The sequence below is a fragment of the Alosa sapidissima genome, chromosome 19 (assembly GCF_018492685.1).
Source record: "Alosa sapidissima isolate fAloSap1 chromosome 19, fAloSap1.pri, whole genome shotgun sequence".
Lineage (NCBI taxonomy): Eukaryota > Metazoa > Chordata > Actinopteri > Clupeiformes > Clupeidae > Alosa > Alosa sapidissima.
In genome coordinates, this window is record NC_055975.1 from 20,188,250 (window position 1) to 20,211,201 (window position 22,952).

The window sequence follows — 22,952 nt, forward strand, 5'->3', positions numbered from 1 at the left end:
TCACCTCGCCTCGGACGGGAAATTTACTGCTGGGCGCCAACACACACCTCACCTGAATACCCTTCTCCCGTGTGGCGCCTATGATCATAAAAAAATACTAGTGGGTGGGGAGTAGTGATGTCAATCAGATTTTAAAATTGTAACCAATATTTTACCTAAATAACTAGACTAACACTAAACCATATTGTTAAAATGTAACAATACTTGCACAGGATTTTTTTTACATTTGTACTGGAAATGCTTTTTAATTGAATAAGTGGTGATATTTAATGAACTGGAAAAAAATGTGTGGTTACATGCCATTTTTTGAATTTGACAGACCAACAGATCTTTACTTAAATCCAAAAACTATTACAAATAAATATAATGATATTTAAATAAATGTACAAGAAGCAGACAATAAATGTTTATATCATAATTATAAATACGTGTATGTACAGTATATTGTGTAAATAAAATATAGTATTTTGTGTGTTCCATTTATCTTATACACTGTAAACAGTAGGCCTCTAAGAGTTTGCAATTTCGTAAGTGATATTCTTCTTGAACAATTCTTGCCAATAAACTTCTTGATCTTGATGGTTAACACTTCCGGGACAACAGGGCCTGAACTCTACTGACCCCAGAGTGGCTTACTCTCTGTCTAAATCGAGACCTGTTGAATGAAACCCGTCTTTTGTAGCGGCCTCGTTAAGATAACATTCAACGCTCAACCCCACAATGCATTTTTTATGACAAGAGTTTACCATTCCGACCAAATGGCTTTACACTAGAGAGTACACACGCCCCTGTGGTACGAGGATCCTCCACAAACATTTCTGCCTTTGTTTAGAAAATCCCTTCACCAACATGCTTGGCCGAGTTGAACTTCTTTTTTTTTGTTCGCGAGGCATGCACGGACTGAATCCAAATATGAGATGTTTTCTCTCCCTTCCCCAAAGGATGAGCGATGCTTGTGCATCGACCTGTCCTTCACGCGGCCCTGAAGTAAATCAGCGGGGGACTGAAGTGCTGAAGCCGGAGAGTCAACAGTCTGGAACTTTCCGTGATTCTTTCATCGACTGATGTGAAAATTTGAAACAGGCAGAGGTTGATAAAATAAATAACTGTCGATTTTGCTGCTGTGTAACTGTCTCTACTGTGGTCTCTTCTCCCATTTTGATTCTAAATTCTGATTCTGTAGGTGCCGTGTTGTCTAATGTAAGTGTATTTATACAACAAGTCAGTACAACAACTATCATATCTAAAAGGCTTTTCTGCAATACAAAATAAAATGAATATTTACTTTCAGTCATGTGACAAATCTAACCTTAATTTCACAAAATATTTTTGAGAGACTTAATCAATCAATTTGATAAAAAAAAAAAAAAAACGGGGCCCAAATACACGAGAACTGAAATAAATGGCAGAAAGGCAGAGATACTAACTGTGAATGTGTATGACACATAGTGAGAGAAAGAGAAAGAAAGAGAGAGAAAGAGAGGGAGAGAGAGAGAAATAGATATATAGAAACAGAGGCAATACACAAACGATGCCGTCCTCATCAGCACTTGATGTTTGAGCGCCGGGGACCACGGGAGAAAGGGATCGCGCCGCGCCCCTGTTCAAACATTTCCCTGGCCTCTGCACCGGAGCGATGAGTAGCCAGCCACCCTGTTTGTTTTGCTCTCTCCGGTTCAGGAGGCTGCTATTGGGTCGCCCGAACACCCCCCACCCTCCCGATCACGAGTCACCGACTCGCAAACTACGCAGCGCTGCACACATTAGCACCCAGTAACCGCGCTAATGTGTGACTTAATAAGGAAACTAAACACAGCATCTTGTGCATCAATGCCTGGAGGAGGTGTGCCCCGGCAGCCCACCCCCAAGCTGCTCAGACCCAGCTTGCCAGTGAAGCCCTCTCATTTTTATGCATTGGAAAAGAAATAACTACTCCTAAACAACAGAAAAAAACGATATACTGTTCACAATCAATCAAAATCAAAGAACTTTTACGAGAATTATTTTGGTGGGCCTCTCAATTTAGGCCTTCTGGCTCTTTAAGAAAGGAGGGAGACAGTTTGTACTTAGAATTATACTGATTTTATTTGCTAAAGCTATAATTTCACACTAGGTGCCTGGAATTACTACTCACAGCGACTGTATCCTCTTAGGACTGATTTGTTTGAGCTTAACCATCTTAACCAGTCTTGCATCTTAAATACCCGACAATAATAATGATTACATTGCTCGGATTAAAACAGGTTCCCTGCCATTCCTTGAGCGATATTTCACAGCAAATGTCTGTTTGTGTGTGTATGTGTGCATGGATATTTGAGAAGGAGAGAGAGAGAGCGCGCGCGAGAGAGAGACAGCAAGAGAACGCTTTGCAGTGGAGGATAGGGGATAATCATCACCACCAAAGTTTTAGCAATGCCCACCCTGTGTCTATTCCTTAAACCAACACAGGAGGACAAAAGAAGGGGAGCTAGTAGGCCGGGGGGCCCGAGGAATCTGTGTGTGTCTCTGTTAGCCTGGAGATCCACGGTAGCGCTGGTGGCAGATCCAGCCTCCCAGACCACCCACTTAGGGAGCACGATAGCCAGTGAGGCCACACGGCACTCAATTCCAGGGATTTTGAACTTCAATGGGACCCACATGGAAGCCTGGACAAAGTGCCGCTCGTGCACAACCACCCCCCCTCTCTAACACCATCAACAACAAACGCCCGCCCCTCCTTCTACCACACCCCCACACACTCAATCCCCACAAACCCCCAAAAGTTCTCTCTTTCTGTTAGGAGATGCACAGGAAAAGAAGGGGACGTCGCCCATCGTGGTGGGTGTCAAGAAGAGGGAGAGAGAGACTGAGAGGGAGAGAAAGAAAAAAGAGAGAGGGAGCAAAAAAGAGATACAGAGAGAAAAGGATGAGTACAAGGAGGGGGGCATAGAGACCACACCGTCGTCGACATATCCACACCTCGACCAGCTGCGCCTCGCATCACTGAGCTCACGCGGCCTAACTACACACTTCCTGTCCAGACGGAGCTGTCTGCTGGGTGGGGGTGAGAGGTCAAGGCAGAGGTCCATCTACCTGCTAAGAACAAAGCCAAGCCCAATTGTAGCACTTTCCTGCTCATGCCTATGGAAGGCCCATTCAACTCCATAGGAACCCTCCCATGTTTGTTATTTGCGAATGGGGGGGCTTCTGTGTGTGGCTTCAGTTTGGGGGTTGTTAAGGGAGCCGTTTACAGGCCGAGGAACACAGCGATCCTCGGACCACCACTTCACTTGATTTAACATATAACTGGCAAATTGTATGTTGTATCAATGAGGTGCTTTTCTTGTTTAATAAAAATGATTAAACAAGAAAAGAAACCCTTCAAAATGTACAAACAAGGGGACCAGAGCAAATGGAAAATGACAAATGTTGATCTACACACACAATTTCCATCAGTATTCTACGGCTGTTATTTTTGGCAATGTTTTAAAGTGCTGAATTGAAAGAGTAAGCTTGTGTTTCAAATGAGGGAATGACATTTAAGAAGTTGCGCTGGCATTTTCTTACAACAGTTACACTAAAAGTTTTAGTCAGTTTTAACCATCATTCTCAAAGAAGCATCAACTTCTGTGGTAATTAACTGATACCAACCTGCTACTATATTAATGATGGACAGCTAATCTTTCCCTATGTAATGTGCTTTAATCCTTGGAAGAGTGACACCAAAGAATCCCTTCAAGGAATGGGGATTTTGACACCTGTTCTTTTACCTGTGCGGGGTCTTATTAAAGTGACTGAAATCACAGAAGCAAAGTGTTTCTTGTTTCAAGAGGAATTAGGGATTTGCCAAAGCAGACCCACCACTACCTAATGGCTGCCTGTGAGATCTACTGGCTCATCAGTGTCTGTCTACACACACACACACACACACACACACACTTCTGTGGAAAAGGTTAATAACCATGCATTAAATCAACCCACAAGCCAGATTAAGGCCTTGATTGGGATGACTTGATAACGTACTGAATTTTGAACAAGAGAAGGATGTAGAGTAGGTGTGGGCAGACACAGTGTGTTCCGTGTCAGTCAGGCACTGTTGAACAGGGACATCCTACACAGGCAGCCAGTATCGTGTGCTGTACGTGTTCAGTTACAGGACCTGAGGCAGGTCACATCCTGCTTCAGCTGTGTGGCCTCCGCCCTGCCAATAGGATGTGGTGGAGTGGGGAGAGGTGGCTACCAGTGTGGCGTTACCACAAACCAGGGACACGCGCCCAAAGAGTCAGATGACCAAGTGTACATACAACATTCAAAGCAGGAAGTACACAGACACCTGTTAGCCAGAGTTGATATTGTATAATGATGGTTCAGGCCAGGACACAGTAAACTCTTGCATTAAAACATCAAGGCTGTCGCAATTTGGATTTTTTAAATTAAGGCAAGTAAAAATAATAATATTTGTAGCACAGCTATAATGTCAACTTTAATATCTGTTGAATTACTGTAAAATCCTAAAATTCTACAAAGATAATTTGATGTAAGAAGAATGGCAAAGCACTTTCAAGCTACCAAAATACTTCTTGAATTACGATTTTCCATCAAAGTTCCACACAAGTTAACAAGTAAGTTAAGTAAGTACTGTCGTCTGGTGCCTGCCCAAGTGACCCTCACTGTATCTATCCACCTGTTCAGCTCTGTAACTGAAAACCCATCATATAAAGTCACTCCTTCCCAGGGCACAAATGCATTTATTGCTGTGCTTTGTTCATGTCAATGGGTTAAACAAACAGTGACAAGAGAACAGGAATTGCCCCCATTATAAAGATAAGTGCCCTGCCGTGGCAATTCATTTAGCATTGTATGATGCTTGTGATTTATGGGCCTATTGGAAGGGTTAAACAGACTCCACCAGAAGGTGGTGAGTATCAGAAACATAGCATAGTAGGCGAAACTATTTATTTATTGTCGTCTTACACGAGTAATACAACAGAAAATGCTCTATACACTCTAGACACAGAGCAAACAACAGTTCACAATACTTTCTCACAAGACAGAACTCTGAAAGAAAATTGTGACACTATAGTATAATACACTACAGTGGAAAAACTCTGCTGAAGCATATTGTCCAATCCAATCCAATCCAATCCAAGGATAGGATTTCAGAAGCTCATCCAATTTGACGTTTAATTGTGTAATAATAGATGCATGTGCAGCCATGGACAAATTCAATGGCTGCACATGCATCTATTGGCAAATACAATAAATGCTATTTCATGAGAATGTTCACTGTGCCTTTCACATTCCGTAGCCACTAAAAATGACTCATTCCATGGGCAGGATCGCATGTCACACAGCTCATACAAAACTTTTATGAAATGGTGAGGCTGCCCTCTAGTGGTCAATAGTAGCCTTCTTGTTTCATTTTTAGAATCCAAACTTCTTCATTGAACCAAGTTATAAAGAGTTTGGCTTAGAATAAGTATTTTCTATAGCCCCCACATAATTACTTAATTTCTCCTTTAAATATTATGAAAAGTTAAGTAGACCTGCACTTAATTAGCTAAAGCTTAAGGTCTTAGATTTCAGCAATCACATTCCAGTAAACTTATGAGCTCAGATACCTTGTATAAACTTTTAGTCTTACACAATATATCCACATATATCAACTACACTGACCTCAACATGTTTTATTCCAAGGTGCACAATCTAATCTTGTGTCCAATTATAAAAGTACAAATAACCTAAATAAAACCTTTACACATAAAGACATATTTGATAGATCAATGTCCCGGATATCATTCATCTAATACTGCTGGCATGTTCATGGTAAAGTTGAAGTCATCACTTACGAAAATATTTACACAAGATAACATTTGGAAGGAAGACTCAACTCCCTATGTTTTTCTCCAATTAGGAACCCTACTCTATTCATTCCTATTTCCCAATTACTCTATTAATACAGTAAGAAAATACAGTAAGCAAATATAGTTTAGAAAATATCATGGCAAAAAATGTAGAACAGAACATGATACAAAAGAAAACAGGAATCAATATTGTAGAAAAATACCTCGGTACATGTCAACAAGAGAGTCTTTGAGTTCTGTCTTGTGGGACCATGTCAAAGAATGATGCTCCTCTTCACTCTCTGAGCAGCTCTCCCTGGGTCAACCAAAAGAAAATGATAAATGACCAACTCAGGCCAAGATACACCCTACTTTAGTCGCTGACTGGCCTATAGAAAACGGCAGACTTTGGCCCCATAATCTAAAGACCCATGACACAAAACACAAAAATCTGGTCATATGCCTTCTACTACCACTCTGCATGGGTCACACTAATCTCTTCCACAATGTACACACAGCTGAAGGCGCCATCATCTCAACCAAAGACTTTACATGGTCATGGGGAAAATGCTGTGATATTTAGCGCTACAGCAACTGAGCGCTTAATCTAGGTGTTCTTTCTCCTATTGCCATTACAGAGCTGCTAGGCTGAGAAAAAGTGAGAAAATGGTGGCAACAATGTGTAGATGTGTTGTTGCAATGTTTGCATTTTGCATTCTAAACATATCTCTGAATGTTTGAATGTAAAGTAGACTTTCTGGAGTTTCTGGTGTCTTAAATCAACTTCAAATACAAAACACCTGAGGTTACCTACACCTGAGCTGTCTATCCTCTGAAAGATACGAGGATAAGGCAAAACTGCAGAACAGTCACTAGGCTATCACCTAGCAGATGGGTAGCCTATCATAAGAGGAGTATCATGTTACTGCCTGCACACAACAGGAAATCAGCCTTGAAAACAGTCAAACAAGACAGAAAGGACTTCTAGTTCTAGCATGCAATAAGATGCTTCACTACTCTTCTAATACAAGATGTGAAGTGAGGGCATATCAAGTATAGGTTCCATGCAATGTATGAATCCACTTTTGCATTCACTACAGCAATGGAAAGGTGACCACATGGAAATACATGCAACAAGATAACACTGAGCCGACAGCATCCATAGAAAAAAAGTAGGATAGGCTACTGATTGGCACACCCATGCATGTGCATGTGTAGGCTACTTACTTCACAGAAAGTTCATGTTCCAAGCTTGATATTTTATGTTTGGCCCGCTGAAGTGCATTTTTTACATCATCTGCTCTGCTTCTGTTATCCATTGTCATGACATGCACTAGACAATACCTAGTGGCCAACATGGTAGTCTATCTCTAAGGATGTCACCGTATCTCGTTTGAAATTCGAGCCATAATAACCAAGACAACAAGAGACGCCTAAACGTACAATGTCAGCTCAAGAGCAGATAAGCCACTCACTGTCAAATAGCCCACCGGTCTTGTTATAATATTTCACGAATAGGCCGCCGCCTACTATCCATGAATGTATCGAGTGTTTCCAGCAGAGAAATTGTTGATAGGCCTAAACTTTACACCATCTGATATGCTATGCTGCAGTACAGTACAATACTACTAGGCTACTGCTACTATCAGCTGCTATATAACTGCGAAATTATCCATCCTTTTCAGAGACATTATTATTATTATTATTATTAAATAATAGACTTAAGAACTCTGTGATTTGCATTTGCAAGTGTAGCTTTAACTTATATGATTGTAATGTATAATGATATTATGCTATGTTATATTTCCACGAATAGCCTACGAGTTCAAATGAGAGCCTGGCTGCACAAAACAGTTCCAAGATAGATAGTTGGAAGAGTTCAAGTCAGATTTAGCCAGGAATGTTTGTGGTGAAAACTCTTGCATTCTATTGCCACATCGAGAAATCATCTTTATGTCGCAGAATACTCACCTAGAGAAAGTTTCCAGAAGGGCACATATAATACTCTACAGACTTTATATTTTTAATGCTGATGGCAGGATAGCCTACTTTCCCCAACTTTGGTTAGCTAGCTTAGCAATACTCATTCCCATTTGGGAGACCGGGGGAAACTTTAAGGAAGTGAATTGAGAAGCACTGTTACACTACTTACCCACTAGAGAGCAGTACATGCTAAATAATTAACAATTTTGCCTTCACAGACCATGGAGGTGTTATTACACACCACCACTGTAAATTGGAAGCTTGAATCGGAGATTTACTCTCACTTCATACCTATTACCACGTTAACCAGGCATAATATTGGGTCTTGATTTAAAATGAAGCATGGTCACTTACATTAATCATTCAAGCATCATTAGTTCTATCATCATTATGCTGATGACTATCAACTAAATATTCTCAAATAATGTAAGCATCTAAAACAATCTCTCACGTTCTTGTCAAACCTGGCAAAGCTGTGTTCATACTACCAAAACATTCTGTAAATATTATATCATACAAGTACAGGGCATCTAAACAATCCACATTCTGATTCGACGCTGATAACAACCAATCAGACGCTTCTTTGTTGCAAAGTCAGAGAGGGAGAAGTGATGTGGTGAGGAGTTACGTTTTGCAGGGGCTGTGATATATTGAGGTAATACTTTGCACTTGGGCTACAAAATGAGCTCCATCGGAACTGGGGTGAGTAGTACGATTACATACGTACCGGTACACATTTGTGTTTCTATATAGAGATTTGTTAGATAGGGTAAACTGCCAGGAGTTCATGTTTGGGAGGCTTTGTCAAGTGTGCCCGTAGGTAGCATGCTATCAGCTTACTAGCATTGAATTTCATTGAGGCCTAACGTATGGCTAGCAACTGTAGCAAGCAACCTAAACATCCATTCAGTTGTATTAGCTAACTTAGTACTGCTTTTTGGTAGTGTGTAGACAGATAGGCTAATTATGTAGGTACTTTTGAAAGACTACATGTTCCACTGTATCTATGGTTCTCCTTTTTTAATTTTTGTAGAAACATTACGGCACGGTTTCACTTTTAGTGAGCTAAGTTGACATGTACAGCACTGTGCGTCTGTCTACAGTTAGCAGGCTAGCTCTGTGCTGAGTCACATACAATGAATGCTGCGAGTTAGTAAATTAGCTAGCTAATATGCTAACTAAATCGAAAGTAACTTAATGTCATGGAAGTTCTGATAGGAAAAAACCCTTACATTTGCTTCATCAAATGAGAACCCGTTATTGTTGCATTTAACAACCAAGCGTGTTTCCTAATAAGATTAATTATTGTGTTTTAGTTTGACGCTAAGTGCATAATTATAGAGGAATATTAGTATATAAACTATTATTATGCTGTCTTCTTTCTAGTGTACCTGGATAGTTATTTATTGAATGAATTGTATTCTTGTCCCACAACTGTTCACCGTTCAAGTAGTAAACTGTCACACTGGGCAACACTGAAGCAGTCACTTCACTTTTGTCTTCTCTCAACAGTATGACTTGTCTGCCTCGACCTTCTCACCTGATGGTAGAGTGTTCCAGGTTGAGTATGCAATGAAAGCAGTCGAAAACAGCAGGTGAGAATGCTTTAGAAACAACCTTTCATTCAAATAAGCAATTGTGATGCGATTAAATGAATTTTCTTATGGGTAATATAAAATTACATTTGGCATATTTTATTTACACTCAACAGCACAGCCATTGGAATCCGGTGCAAGGATGGCATTGTGTTTGGTGTTGAGAAGCTAGTCCTCTCAAAACTATATGAACAGGGATCCAACAAGCGCATATTCAACATTGACCGTCATGTTGGAATGGTAAAAACACTTTAGTGTCTCTCACTTTCACACTAGTGACTGATGTCCAAATGCTACTACATGTTTTTGCATCATATATATGAATCAGCAAAGTATTTTTTTTGTTGTTGCTTGATTCTATGCGTAGTGTTTCATTATGACCATAATTTTATATTGTAAGTTGTGCATCATTTACTTTTTGCACGCCTGAAGGCAGAGTGCAGCTCTGTTGGGCTCAAAAGAGGTGGAAACAGTAGATGTGTATCAGTGTCATGATAAGAGAGGATTTGATGAGCTTTGTTCTATCCAATAGGCTGTGGCAGGGCTCTTGGCAGACGCTCGCTCTCTCGCTGAAGTGGCTCGGGAAGAGGCTGCTAACTTCCGCTCCAACTACGGTCATGACATCCCCCTGAAAGTAAGACATAAAAGCCGGCTTCACACCTTTTTGACAAAGATATACTGAACAAAAATATTTGCATCAAGTTATTTTTCAAGATTTAAGATCTAAGACTTACGTCATGTACACATGAGGTTTATACTTCACATTTTATTATGATCAGTCCCAGGCATATCAGTGCATTAATCATGCTTTTAATCATCTTTTAATATACCACACTGTCAGGTGGAAGGATAATCATGGCAAATATCAAGTGCCCACTAACACAGATTTAAACAAATTATTGTACAACCCCAAAACAGAAAAAGTTGGGACGTTGTGTAAAATATGAATAAAAACAGAATCTAATAATCTGCAAATCTCTTACTCATATTTAATTGCAAAAAGGACACAGACAACATATCAAATGTTGAAAATGACAGATTTGACTATTTTGTGGAAAATATATGCTAATTTTGAATTTGATACCAGCAACATGTTTCAAAAAAAGTTGGGACGGGGTAATAAAATGCTGGAAAAGTTGTGTAATGATAAAGAAAACAAAACGAAGAATGTTTTACAACTAATTAGGGTAACTGGCAACACGATTGGGTATGAAAAAGAGCATCCCAGAGAGGCAGGGATTGTTAGAAGTAAAGATGTAGGGGTATTCATCACTATGTGTAAACCTGCATGCACAAATGATGAAACAATGTCATTTTAATGCTTCTTAACATGAAATTGTGACATATTTGGGGAGTTAATCATCTACAGGACATAATATTATTAAAACATTCAGAGAATCCAGAGAAATCTTTGCAAACAAGGGAAAGAGCTGAAAACCACATTGGATGGCCGTGGTCTTTTGGACCTCAGATGGCACTGCATCAATACCAGACCTGTTAACAGACCTGTCATTGTATGGGCTCAGGAAAATCTCTGATAACCTTTGTCTATGTGCACAGTTTAATATCAATTAAAAAACTGCAGCCAACATTGTAACAGCAAAAATTGTATTGAGACATTATATAGAAAATACCACCCTCTTATCTGGGCCTGAGCTTGTTTAAAATGGACTGAGGTAACATGGAAAAAGGTCCTGTGGTTAGACCAATCGAAGTTTGCCATTCTTTTTGGAAATCAAGCACTCATCTGGGCCAAAGAGGAGAGGGCCTATCCAAGTATCCAACCTATCCAACTTGTTTTAGTTTTCACTCCGAAACCCAACATCTATGACTGTGTGGAGGAGCATTAGTGGCAACAGCATGGGCATCTTGCACATTTGGCACAGCACAATCAATTCTGAATGATGTATACAGGTTTTGAGCAACATATACTGCCATCCAGGCAATGTCTTTTCCAGAGACGACCTTGAATATTTCTGGAAAACGATGCCAAAATGAATTCTGCATATATTTAAATAGTATTTCTCCATAGAGGAAGAGTCCAGGTGCTAAGATGGCCTGTCTGCAGTCCTGATTTGTCAAATTAAGTGCATGATGAAATGAAAAGCATGACTAAGAATACCCCATACTGTTGAGCAACTGGAATCCTATATCGTGGAGTAATGGGACAACATTTCATTATCAAAACTGTAGCAAATGGTCTCCTCAGTTCCTAAACATTTACAGAATTGTGTTAAATGAAGAGGTGAAGCAGCACAGTGGTAAACATGCTCCCGTCCCAACTTTTTTTGAAACATGTTGCTGGCATCAAATTCAAAATTAACATATACTTTCCATGAAATAGTCCAAATTTTCATTTTCAACATTTGATATGTTGTCTATGTCCTTTATGCTGCTAAATGTGGGTTTACGAGACTTGTATATTATGACATTCTGTTTTTATTTGCATTTTACACAACGTCCCAACTTTTTTCTGTTTTGGGGTTGTACAAAGGTTGAGATAAATAAGCTTTGTGTTTACAAGTTTCATTCGTGTGTATATTGTTGTGATCTAAGTAAAGTAAATGTAAGTAAACAAATATATTTTTCCACCCTTTCAAATAGCATCTTTCAGACAGAGTGGCCATGTATGTCCATGCTTACACGTTATACAGCGCTGTGCGTCCATTCGGCTGCAGGTAAGGCATGATGGACACTGGAGAACCGTTTTATAGCTGGATCAATAAAAAGGAGTTATCCTAATCAGAGGTCCACTGATATACACACATATGTTTGACTAAAAGCTTATCAGCATGTGCTTGATCCATGTTTCATAATGCACAGACCACTTTTATATTTTTACTCAACTAATATCTCTGCTCTTTGAAGAGATGAGAAGAGTTAGGAAAAGTCACAAACATCTTCAGATAGCTTAAGTTTAAAAGAATAATGCTTAAAACCATAAATTATTAAACATGTCCGTTTTATCATGTACTGTACTTTAATGTTCAAGAGCTCTACTGTTTGTATAATGTATGTTAAAGTGTCTTTAATGTCATTGCCATGGAAATTTAAAAAGGTTCTACCCTTCTTAGTTTTATCCTGGGATCATATGATGAAGATGATGGCCCACAGCTGTACATGGTAGACCCATCAGGGATTTCATACGTAAGATTTATTTGGCACATTTCTATTTATTCTGAGTTGTAACATTCCATTCTATTTAGGTTCTGTACCTACAGTTTGTAAGACTTGTGAGGTTGATGTATGCAAATAGCACTACAAGTTCATCATCTGTAATGCGCACAAGAAACCGCAGAAGGTCATGTAAAAAATATATTGAGACAGATTCAAAGTCTACACAAGCTATGTGGACTCTGTAAACGCAAGGCTTACACACCTATTTTGGAGTTCTTTGTAGTCTGCACAAGCATATAGATAGATACATAGACAAAGCGCCCCTATCGGAAATGTGTATTGGCACTTATGGACAACACATTTTGCTATGCAAGTATGTGTCAAACCCTCCTTGCATAGCTTGCGTAGACTATGAAGCAGCACTTGAGGTTGTTGTTATGGTTATTTTTTTTTTTTTTATCTGTGGGGAGGGTGGGTGGGGTTGGATTCAGGTGGGATATTTTGAAAAGGAAGAGAGGGTGGGTGGGTGGGGTCACTTATGTATTGAGCATGTATAAGACAAGAAGGAAGCCTGAACTTATGTTTTTATTTTATTTTATTTAATCTTAGTTTTTTTCCCCCTTTCTTTCTCATCTGATCATAATCTTAATAAATTAAATATTTTGCTTAGTTTGATCTTAGTGTGGTCCTGTTACCTTAAAGTAGTCCTGTGTACTTGCTTACATTCATTACTTACTATATATATATATATATATATATATATATATATATATATATATATATATATATATATATATATATATATATATTAATTAAGTAATGAATGTAAGCAGTATACAGAACTATTATCTGTGTCCCAGTTATCTGTGTCACTGGGGGGCAATATCTGGTTTGTCAAGTATTTGATAATATTTCTGCTTTGCATTTATTTTTCTCCATTTATTTAGGGTTACTGGGGTTGTGCCATTGGAAAGGCCAAGCAGGCAGCCAAGACAGAAATTGAAAAACTTCAGGTGATCATTTTCAATAGGAGCACTAAAAAGCAAATGTATTAACCAAAGCAGAGGATCTTAGTCTGATTTATCCTGGTTGATTATCAAACAAGTAAAGGCATTTCATATTACTATAAATTATTTTATTATTATTCAATTTATATTTTCCTTATTCCCCTACGTTTTTAGATGAAAGACATGACCTGCCGGGAGTTGGTGAAGGAGGTGGCCAAAATGTAAGCCTCTTGTTTTTATTGGTGGACTGTGACTTGTCAGTATTGCACACAAGGGGGCAGCATTGCCATTTTGTCATTTTCACTATTGAGTGTGTTGGTATAGGTCAGTGGTTCTTAAACTGGAGACCCCCATGGAGTCGCCAAACATATCGGAGGGGTTGCGAAATGATTTGCAGTCTGAATTAAAGACATTTTATTCCAGTTATACATTGGATGAGTGCTAGTTATCCTTTGGATGTAATACATCAGATTGTCAAAGGCTGCCACTGACATATAATACCTTTGGTGTTGACATAGCCTACCTATGAGAGAAAACATTTTCTGCCTCTGCTTCCAATGCCCATCTCGCAACATTTCAAAATCAAATTTCACTGGTTGGAGAGAAGGGGGTCGCGACACTTGGCCCATGTGTTTTGAAAAGTTTAAGAACCACTGGTATAGGTTACAGAATCATATTTGACTAGATGTAATTCATAGAGCCCACTGGCAAAACGCTTTGAGGCGTTTTATGAGAGGATCTACATTGATTAATCTGTATGTGTAATTCATATGGCTTAAATGATATGCACCCTCATACAACATGCGTGGTCATAATGGAAAAAGTCAATCTTATTTAATCGAATTGATCTTTTTTTTTTTTTTAAGCACTTTATATGGGCACGAGGTTTACACAGATTCTCTTGACTTAAGAGCGTACTTTGTGTTGTACACATTGTGTACATTGACTTGTTAAATACTTGCCAAGTTTCAATTAGAACTAGCCGGTGAAGTAGCTAATACATTTCTTTGAAATGTGAGTCTAATATGACCTACTGGGTACTTGACATTTACAGAAAGTTTGTTTGAACACTCAACATAAATGTCACACCTTTAATTCTGTGAAACCCTGAACCCCTTCCATTGGGATTTTCGTTGAAATGCAGTTAGAGCCACATGGTAAATGTCATAGTGACCACAATGTTCAGCAACAGTGTTCTGACCGTTGCATCAAGTGGGTGTCTATCTTCAATGTTTTGCAGTATCTTGCATCTTTGAAAAGGTTATGCAGATAAGTTTTGTGAACAAAGTAAAATGCAAAATTTTACATTATAAGTGACCACCTGGTAACAAAGCAAACTATTGTTGCAGCTAATATTGCATCAGACTGCATTCAGTGACATCTGAATAGATGTGCTGTGTAGTTTTTCTTTTAACCTTAAAATAATGTCTTCATTAGTTTTTTTGTTTTATTGAACATTGATTTAGAAATGGGAGAATGGCATCTCTGTCATTGCCACTGCTTGCCCAGAATGCCTGGTATTCCCGATAAAAGCATCTTGTCATTTCCTCTTGACCTAAAGCTCAGTCTATTGGTGCATTCATGGCACCTGGGAATGACGAGGACCGCCCGTGATTACGTTGTTTTTCTCACCGTGAGTGTTCATGTGCTTTGCCGTCGGAATGTGTGAAAAACATAGATGCCGCTACAAAGGTTAAAACATACGCTCACTAATCTTAAATAAACAACTGTATTTGCTTAAAAATATAGTATAAGGCATTGCATTACATTACATTTAGCAGACACGTCTTGACAAAAGTGACTTACATATGTCAGCTATATTACAAGGGATCACAAGGCGCTTGTGAAAGAAAGATATGCAGCTTTCAAGTGACAAAAACGGCAAATTCCCAAGTTCACATTAAAACAGTTGGACATGAAAGGCCATATGGACTACAAACGAACGTGACGACAAAAGTGATGACGAGTCCCTAACTGGGAAACTCTGGCAAAATCTAGCCCCAGTTTCCCACATCTGATTCCCACATGAATTGACGTGAATGATGCGGAACGATGACGTTCACTTTGACGATCACTTTGATGACGTTCACGTTGATGACGTTCACGTTGATGATCCCTTTTTTGAACTGTCATCAGTTGTCATGCGTTTTGTTTTTACAGAGTTGTCCTAAACCGGAAGTAGGCGTGATATCCCCCATTGCATTATGTAACTTTGGTGGGTTGTAAATGTTTTACATGCTGGGCACCCCTTTAATGTCGTCATTAGGAAAAGTTATGCAGAGGTGTACCCATTATGTTGAAAATTGATGCCAATGGGCAAATGCCATGTCAATTCTTTTTATAATTTTGCATTAATTATTAGAGATGCACCGATATGGAATTTTAGGGCCGATAACCGATATTTATTGGTTTGTTGTGGCCGATAGCGATACGATAACCAATAATATTACTCTTGAAAAAAAATTGTGAAAAGTGATTTGGGGAAAGCATTTAATAAGCATCATTTTATTGCAGTAATTTTATCTACCACCAAATGATGGACAGAACTCATAATAGTCCTCAATAGTACGGCAGTCAACAACATAACAGTAGCCTAGCCCTACAGTATGTGTGGCTCCTTAAGTGAACCTGACGTCAGTGAATTGCGAGTGAGTGGCTAGAGAGTTTGAATCGTTTTCATTTAGGACTAAACGCTCATAAACGGCTCAGATTGGAATAAGCTACAGTATAGCGACCAAATCAGTGTTTGTGAGGGAAACTTAGGTTTAGTTAGCCTGACGAGCCAGACCCACATTAAAATGTAGGGTCTGGGCACTCCCCATTCGCAGTGCTCAGTCCGAGGGGCGGGATAATCAGTTGTCTTTCAAATTCCCTCTGCACGCAATAGGACAGCGGCAGCGCTATGAGTCCCATGCGTTTCCCACCAGCGGAGCTAGTTGGCTAGTTCAAACGTTTGCCAACTTAATAAAAGCTTAACTCGTGTCACACTGTTCGCCAGCAGCAACATCCGTCTTATTTGTTTTCAAGTAGCAGGGAATTCAAGCTAAACCGTTGCAACTCTGTCATCAATCATTATGTTAAGCCCACCTAACAACTCTATACACGATTTCATTGGCCTGATTAAGTTTCGATTTCTGGAGCTCACAAGCCAACGGAGAGTTGCTAGACTAGCCCTGGCAGCAAATGTAATTTGCTGCCGCTAGGGGCGCGTCTAGATTTCTAGGCTAAGGTTTAGTTTCAACTGCGGGTAACTGAATAAAGCTGCAACTCCTCAGACTGTATCTTATGTCCGTCTACTCTGTTGCGCACAACCTGCTGCAGCAGAAATGAAAGGAGTTAGCTCCGAAGGTTTTAATAACTTATTATGATGACCTGTCTGGAACTGAAGCACGAATGGTTAGCATATTTCTAGGTAATAATACAAAACCCAAGCTAAAGTAATGCAAATATAACACTAAAACACAACTTAGAACTAGGCCTACTTATGTACTCGTCCCACTAACGAGTTTGTTTATTTGTTTCCCCGACCAGCGCGGTAAAGCGCAAACACACCAGCACAAGACTGCTCTAGATAGGGCTGAGCTCCGCTCTGTTAAGGTTAAATGGCAGATCATTCACGAGAGGATTTTGAGATGCACAGATTCCCAAATGAATGCATATCCACAGATTTTGTTACAGTGGTGAAATACATTCACACCGCTGACATTATATTGAGGAAAAAGTATAGCCAACCAAGCTCAAGTAGCTCAGTGTAGCCAGACGGACCTTACGGAGGCCTAAATTAGGACTTAAAATATCGGCGCAAATTATCGGCCAGAATTCTGTTATCGGACCGATAATAATATTTTCATTTTTTCACTTTTCGGCTAATAATATATCGGCCGCCGATATATCGTGCATCCCTATTAATTATATGTATTCTGATATGCAGTGTATCATATGCAATACCCTTTTTTTATCAAATTCAGCAAATTTGTTAGGATGTGCGCATTGAATGGGTACGCTCAAAGCTCAGGTTGGTGCAGTTTGATTGGCTGTTGGATTGAAATAACAACCTCTCGCCTAGTCTAGAGGAATATGACTGAATTCAGGGGAAAATAGGGCGGGGGGAATGTCTCTGATTTCGAACAAAGCTTTTTTCAATAGCCAATCGCGGAGAGACTGCAGACAACCAAAGCGATGTCGTTTAGTTTGCCTTTGTAGCCATCTCTGGCTAGCCTTTGCTTAGGCAAATGTTTATATTTAAATCTATCAGCTTTTGTGCAACATGCCAGAGAGGTAGCTCAACCCTACCTTCAGTATTCACAGAGAAATGCCACGCAGAGTTTTGTTTTTGTTTGGGGGACAGCCTGCCCCCACTTTGTTTCCAGTTTTCGGAGCCTGGGCTGCCTACAGAGACCGGGTTTTTTTTACAGTGTACTCACAGGGCAGCTGGCAGTCGTGAGGAGATGATGAAATTGGGCTTAAAATCGCGTAAAACCCTGACTTCACCTTTAATGTTGCAAGAAGGCTACTGGCGCTAAACACATTTCTGCATAACTTGGTTGTGTTGTTGCTATAGCCATCTCAATCATGATGTATTGTCTTCCTGCAGAATCTACATTGTACATGATGAGGTCAAAGACAAATCATTTGAGTTGGAGCTCAGCTGGGTAGGAGAAGGTAAGACTATGTCTCTTGACAGACTGGTGTTGTATATTGCGAAACATGTTGATGTCTATTACTGAAACTGCAAAAGTGTTGTCTGCAGATTCCTACGCTCATAATGAAGTAGCTAAACTGGAGTGCAGCCATATTAGTGTCACATTCATTCAAATCCCCACATTCATATCTGCCCCTCTCCTGCAATTCTGCAATCTCAGATTATGTGTGTGTGTGCGTGTGTGCACGTGCGCGTGTGCGTGTGTGCGCGCATATGTGTGTACTGGAAGGAATGTTTAGGTCTGCAAAGCAAACCTCGGGTATAGGGAAACACTTACATTGATACTATCTGAGCATTGGGGTAACCTGTAAAGCTGCCTCACTGTAAGGACTTTGCTGGATTTATGTACACTACTGGTCAAGTTTGGACACCTACTCATTTATGGGTATTTAATTTTCAGACTATTTACAAGAGGTGGATTAACATGGACATTAGAATCTGAATAATGGCTCAATTGGAATAAAAATTACCCCTATTAACACCTTGATCGGAATAAAACTGCCGATCCGATTCAAATTTTAATTGGGATATAAAGGGTGGTGTATTCCGTTCTTATTCTGATTGAACAGCCATGTATACGATCAATCGGGTTGCCTGCTGTAGCTTCTCAAGCAAAAGTCAAGCAGCAACGCATATTCTGACCAAAGATTCTAGAGCACTTGTGAGCACCTGATCAGAATCGAACGTACCCCATGTAAACAGATGACACACAATTTTCATTCGGAATAGTTTAATCGGAATAACAACAAACCTGTCCATGTAGGAGTTCCTAATATGTGTTGAGCACTTGTTGGCTGCTTCTCGTTCACTCATGCTCAAAAATCATTCCAGGTGACTTTCATGAAGCTTGTGGTGATGCCAGTAGTGTGCAAACCGGTCATGACGATAAATTGAGGCTATTATGAAGAATCTAATATATGACTCAAATTTAGTTTTTAAACAAATGTTATAATACCATGTGTTATTTCATAGTTGTGAGTTTTCAGTTTTGTTCTGTTCCAAAAAAGAAACCCATAAATGAGTAGACATCCCCAAACTTTTGTCTGGCAATGTAGGTCAGAGGGTTTGTTGGCTGCTACTAAAGGTCTTCCTCTTGGAAAGGAGAGTAAGGAAACATTTTTGTAGCCACGATGCCACATGATTGCTGCATAACTTGCATTCAGAACACTTAATCTGAGCCTGGTTGCTTTAGACCCTTGGTGTTCTGAATTGTCCTCTGACCTGTTGCCTATAACTTCTGTCTTTAAAAGTGATTTGTATTTGTGGTGGTGGTTGTGGTCATGTTACTTGCCGTACAGAGTTTGAAGCTTAACAACCTTCTTTGTCTTCCCCTCCTTCTACAGTGACAAAAGGAAGACATGAAGTGGTCCCCAAAGACATTAGAGAAGAGGCAGAGAAGTATGCTAAGGTAAGAGCCAGTTCAAATAGCACCAGGTGTCGTTACCCATGGTGCACCTCACTGCTTGTCCACACTGGGCCTGTCACAGACACATGATGAAGACATGCCACTTGTAGGGCCCCCACACTTGTGTCCATAGGAGCACACTTAGCAATCTTTAGGGGGAACAAGTGAAAGATTTATTTATTTATATATATATGGCTATGGCTAAATTATTTATTATAATTCTTGCATTTTTAGTAATTAAGCTGCAGCATCTTGAGTTGGCTTTATTTCTGACTTTTGGTCTGTGCTGTTGTGTTAATTAGAAAATTGACTCCTGTCTTCAGTGCTGAATGTGAACTTCAGTGTCTTAAGTGGGGTTTAGCTTACCTTATGCCCGTGATTATCTGTAGCTGCAATTTACAATATGGCCCTTTCCGAAACTAGTTACTTCGCCCTCTCCCTAGCCTCTTACACTTCGTGTGCACATTCGCGTGGAGGGTCCGCCATATTAAGGGCCATCCTAAACTTACTTTACTACTGTTAAGTGGTAGTGTGTTATAAACCAACGATGAGTGAACACGGATGGTCACTTGTCGAGAGTGTGTCAATTAATGCGTCAGGGAGGACGTTTTAAAATGTTAGTTCTGCGTGAGTAGGCCACGCCTGTAAACAAATCCATGGTTCCGTGATAGCCAGCTTCTGCTAGGGAGAGTAAAGTTCGTCCCAAGGCTGAGTGTGGTTTTAAAATCCTACACGCAAATCAAGGGAACTTCATTTGGCTGCGAGGGTGCTTCCCACCTGAGTTCACTCGGTATTCGAGGGGGAGTGTGCAGGGATGGAAAGGGTCCTCCTCTCAATACTTCTAAATTGTCAGTATGCCAGTAGAGTGTTACATGCACACAATTTGTTGTGTTGCTCCTGACTGATTTTTTGACAGTGATAAATTATGTAATATTTCATATCTGTTAATAGCCCCTATGAAAATTTCATGAAGGCAGGTTGTTTAATGGCCTGTAATATTTTCCAATCAGGAACATATAATAGTTGTGGAACTTTTGGGCTAACTTTGAATTACCATCTGTTAATAATCTATACCCTGTTGTGGATTTCTGTGACATAAGTATCTTGCAATATTGAGAATCCTCCTGTTAATTTGACGAATCAAAAAACAAAACTTAATGGCATCCTGTGGCAAAATGTTCTTACTGGTTTAATGTAAATTTCTTTTTGTTATTCGTACAACATTCAACACTGAGGTGTCAAAGTTGTCCTTCATTAAGCTGAAATGGTTTGGATGTGGTGCCCTTACTGACTTTGTTTTTGCTTTCGGTCTTCTCACAGGATGCCTTGGAAGAAGAGGACGACTCTGATGAGGACAACATGTAAAAGCCCGTTTGGCCCGGCAGCAACACGTGCATTTGCCCCTCTGACTACTGTCATACCCACTATTCTCCCTGTCCTCACCAGACGACCCCAGATGTACAAGGCAGATATTTCTTTTTTTGTATGTTTTTTAGCGCATTGGACCATTACATTCATGTGTTTCTTTTCTTTAAATTCTGTACAATGGATTTTGGACAGCATATAAAAATTGTCAGAAAACATGATCTGTGAATTTTTGTTTTTTTAAAACCACTACATATTTTAGGCCTATGTGATCATAGTCTACTCTTCCAAACAAGTTCAGTCAGTGTGTATGTGTGTGTGTGTGTGTGTGTGTGTATATATATATATATATATATATATATATATATATATATATATATATATATATATATATATATATATATATATATACACTCTTTTGATCCCGTGAGGGAAATTTGATCTCTGCATTTATCCCAATCCATGAATTAGTGAAACACACACAGTGAGGTGAAGCACACACTAATCCCGGCACAGTGAGCTGCCTGCATCAACAGCGGCGCTCGGGGAGCAGTGAGGGGTTAGGCGCCTTGCTCAAGGGCACTTCAGCCGTGCCTACTGGTCGGGTTCTAACCGGCAACCCTCAGGTTACAGGTGCTAACCTGTAGGCCACGGCTGCCCCTTAAAAATTATTAGAGATAATCTCAGTACTGTAAACAGCCTGGTTAGACCACATGCTTAATCTTGCTCGCACCTTTCATCTTAGTGTTCATAATGAATGGGAATAGCGAGACTTATTGATATCCAGAAGAACAGCAATTACAACAGGATTGAACAATTTAACTACGCACTGTAAAGCATGTCTTAATGGGTTAATGCACCCCTAGAATGCTTTAATTTGAGTAAGTGTGCCATTTAGCTTGCAACGTGCAGTACAGAAAATGAGTAAAGCATTTGCCTGAGAGGACCATTTCTAAACTGTCAACACGTTTGTTAGGCTTCATCACACCTCGGCTTGTGTGTTGTGGCCCTGTGCAGCTGAGAGTCCTTTGTGGTTTGCTACACTGCAAGGACTTGAACCTTGTACTACAGAGTAGCAGTGCCATCCACCAGTGTATACAGCACAAAATTACTTGCCGCACTTCCCTATGTGAAGGGAATCTCACAAGCAACAAACTACAGGCCTACACTGGACCAAACACTGCTGCTGTACCCCTTGTCTCACCACCTCAGCCTTGGCTACGCCAATATTAGATTCAGAGCCACTGTTTGTGTGCCTGATGGGAGGTTAAAGTGGCCACTGAGTGATGCCACTGATGCCTGAGGCTCAGACAACTTCTGACAAAGTCAATTATAAGCAACTAATGAATTGCATTAAGCCTATCTCTTGTGAACCGAGCTTACTACCATGCGGGAAACGTGACTGTCTAATGAGGGCATAGCTCTGTGTCTCAGAATGCAGATCCATAGCTTTCAACTACAAGCTCCAGTGTGTTCTTACAGTGCAACTATCATCCACTGGTTAGTCCCATGCCTTATAATGCAAAAGCTTGCACATTGCAAATGATGAGGTACTGTGCAAAACCTGCAGTTTAAACAATGGCCCTGTGTACTTTTGGAATGGTATAAAAATATGATGCATGCTTTAGGGCAATTTGCTCTAGTTTCCCAAGGCACCTGGGACCCCAAACATGTCCAGTCCACTATAAGAGATCCTTTCCCTGTTTCACTTTCGGTGCTTACAGTCCTGATGCAGGTGGACAGAAGTCAATTTTTCTAAATGAACTTTAACTGGTCAATGTCATTAAAATCCCTTATAGAAATGTAACAGCACACATACCCAACCAATCAAACAGCCTTCAGACAAGCCCTCTTCTGCAAATTTAGCTAATGTCATTAGGCAAGTTTGATTGCCCAGATACTGTTTTACTGATTAATCACTTCACAGATCTATACTCTCTTACTTGGGATGTTTTT

At 39.9% G+C, this 22,952-nt stretch overlaps 2 protein-coding genes across 6 annotated transcripts in view; one reads left to right on the forward strand and one right to left on the reverse strand.

Annotated features, from left to right (window-relative positions):
• The window catches only part of mipol1 (mirror-image polydactyly 1), a 58,535-nt gene extending 50,230 nt beyond the window's left edge, over positions 1 to 8,305 (reverse strand). Inside the window, exons 1-2 of one of the 5 annotated variants that reach the window (XM_042071230.1) lie at positions 8,160 to 8,305; positions 6,047 to 6,138 (exon numbers count right to left, since the gene is read on the reverse strand). In XM_042071230.1, coding sequence (XP_041927164.1) covers positions 6,047 to 6,138; positions 8,160 to 8,161 — 94 coding nt within the window. In that variant the 5' untranslated portion in view covers positions 8,162 to 8,305. Of the gene's footprint in view, positions 1 to 6,046; positions 6,139 to 7,049; positions 7,271 to 7,793; positions 7,949 to 7,974; positions 7,987 to 8,159 lie in introns of those variants that run through there. The other 4 variants (XM_042071233.1, XM_042071231.1, XM_042071229.1 and 1 more) reach the window with 4 other exon arrangements.
• A 56-nt stretch (positions 8,306 to 8,361) lies between these two features.
• psma3 (proteasome 20S subunit alpha 3) lies at positions 8,362 to 21,214 on the forward strand. The gene is made up of 11 exons (XM_042071238.1): positions 8,362 to 8,507; positions 9,318 to 9,400; positions 9,517 to 9,640; positions 9,933 to 10,034; positions 12,005 to 12,078; positions 12,475 to 12,547; positions 13,465 to 13,530; positions 13,699 to 13,745; positions 18,119 to 18,186; positions 19,570 to 19,634; positions 20,952 to 21,214. The coding sequence occupies exons 1-11, from the start codon at positions 8,487 to 8,489 to the stop codon at positions 20,994 to 20,996; spliced, it is 768 nt and encodes a 255-aa protein (XP_041927172.1). The 5' UTR covers positions 8,362 to 8,486; the 3' UTR covers positions 20,997 to 21,214.
• The last annotated feature ends 1,738 nt before the right edge of the window (positions 21,215 to 22,952 follow it).

What these genes read in the sequence shown, in the direction of transcription:
- psma3 (XM_042071238.1), top strand. Translation starts at nt 8,487, where the DNA reads ATGAGCTCCATCGGAACTGGG. An exon ending in AAAGCAGTCGAAAACAGCAG is followed by an intron (nt 9,401 to 9,516) that starts GTGAGAATGCTT and finishes TACACTCAACAG; the next exon opens with CACAGCCATTGGAATCCGGT. An exon ending in ACCCATCAGGGATTTCATAC is followed by an intron (nt 12,548 to 13,464) that starts GTAAGATTTATT and finishes CCATTTATTTAG; the next exon opens with GGTTACTGGGGTTGTGCCAT.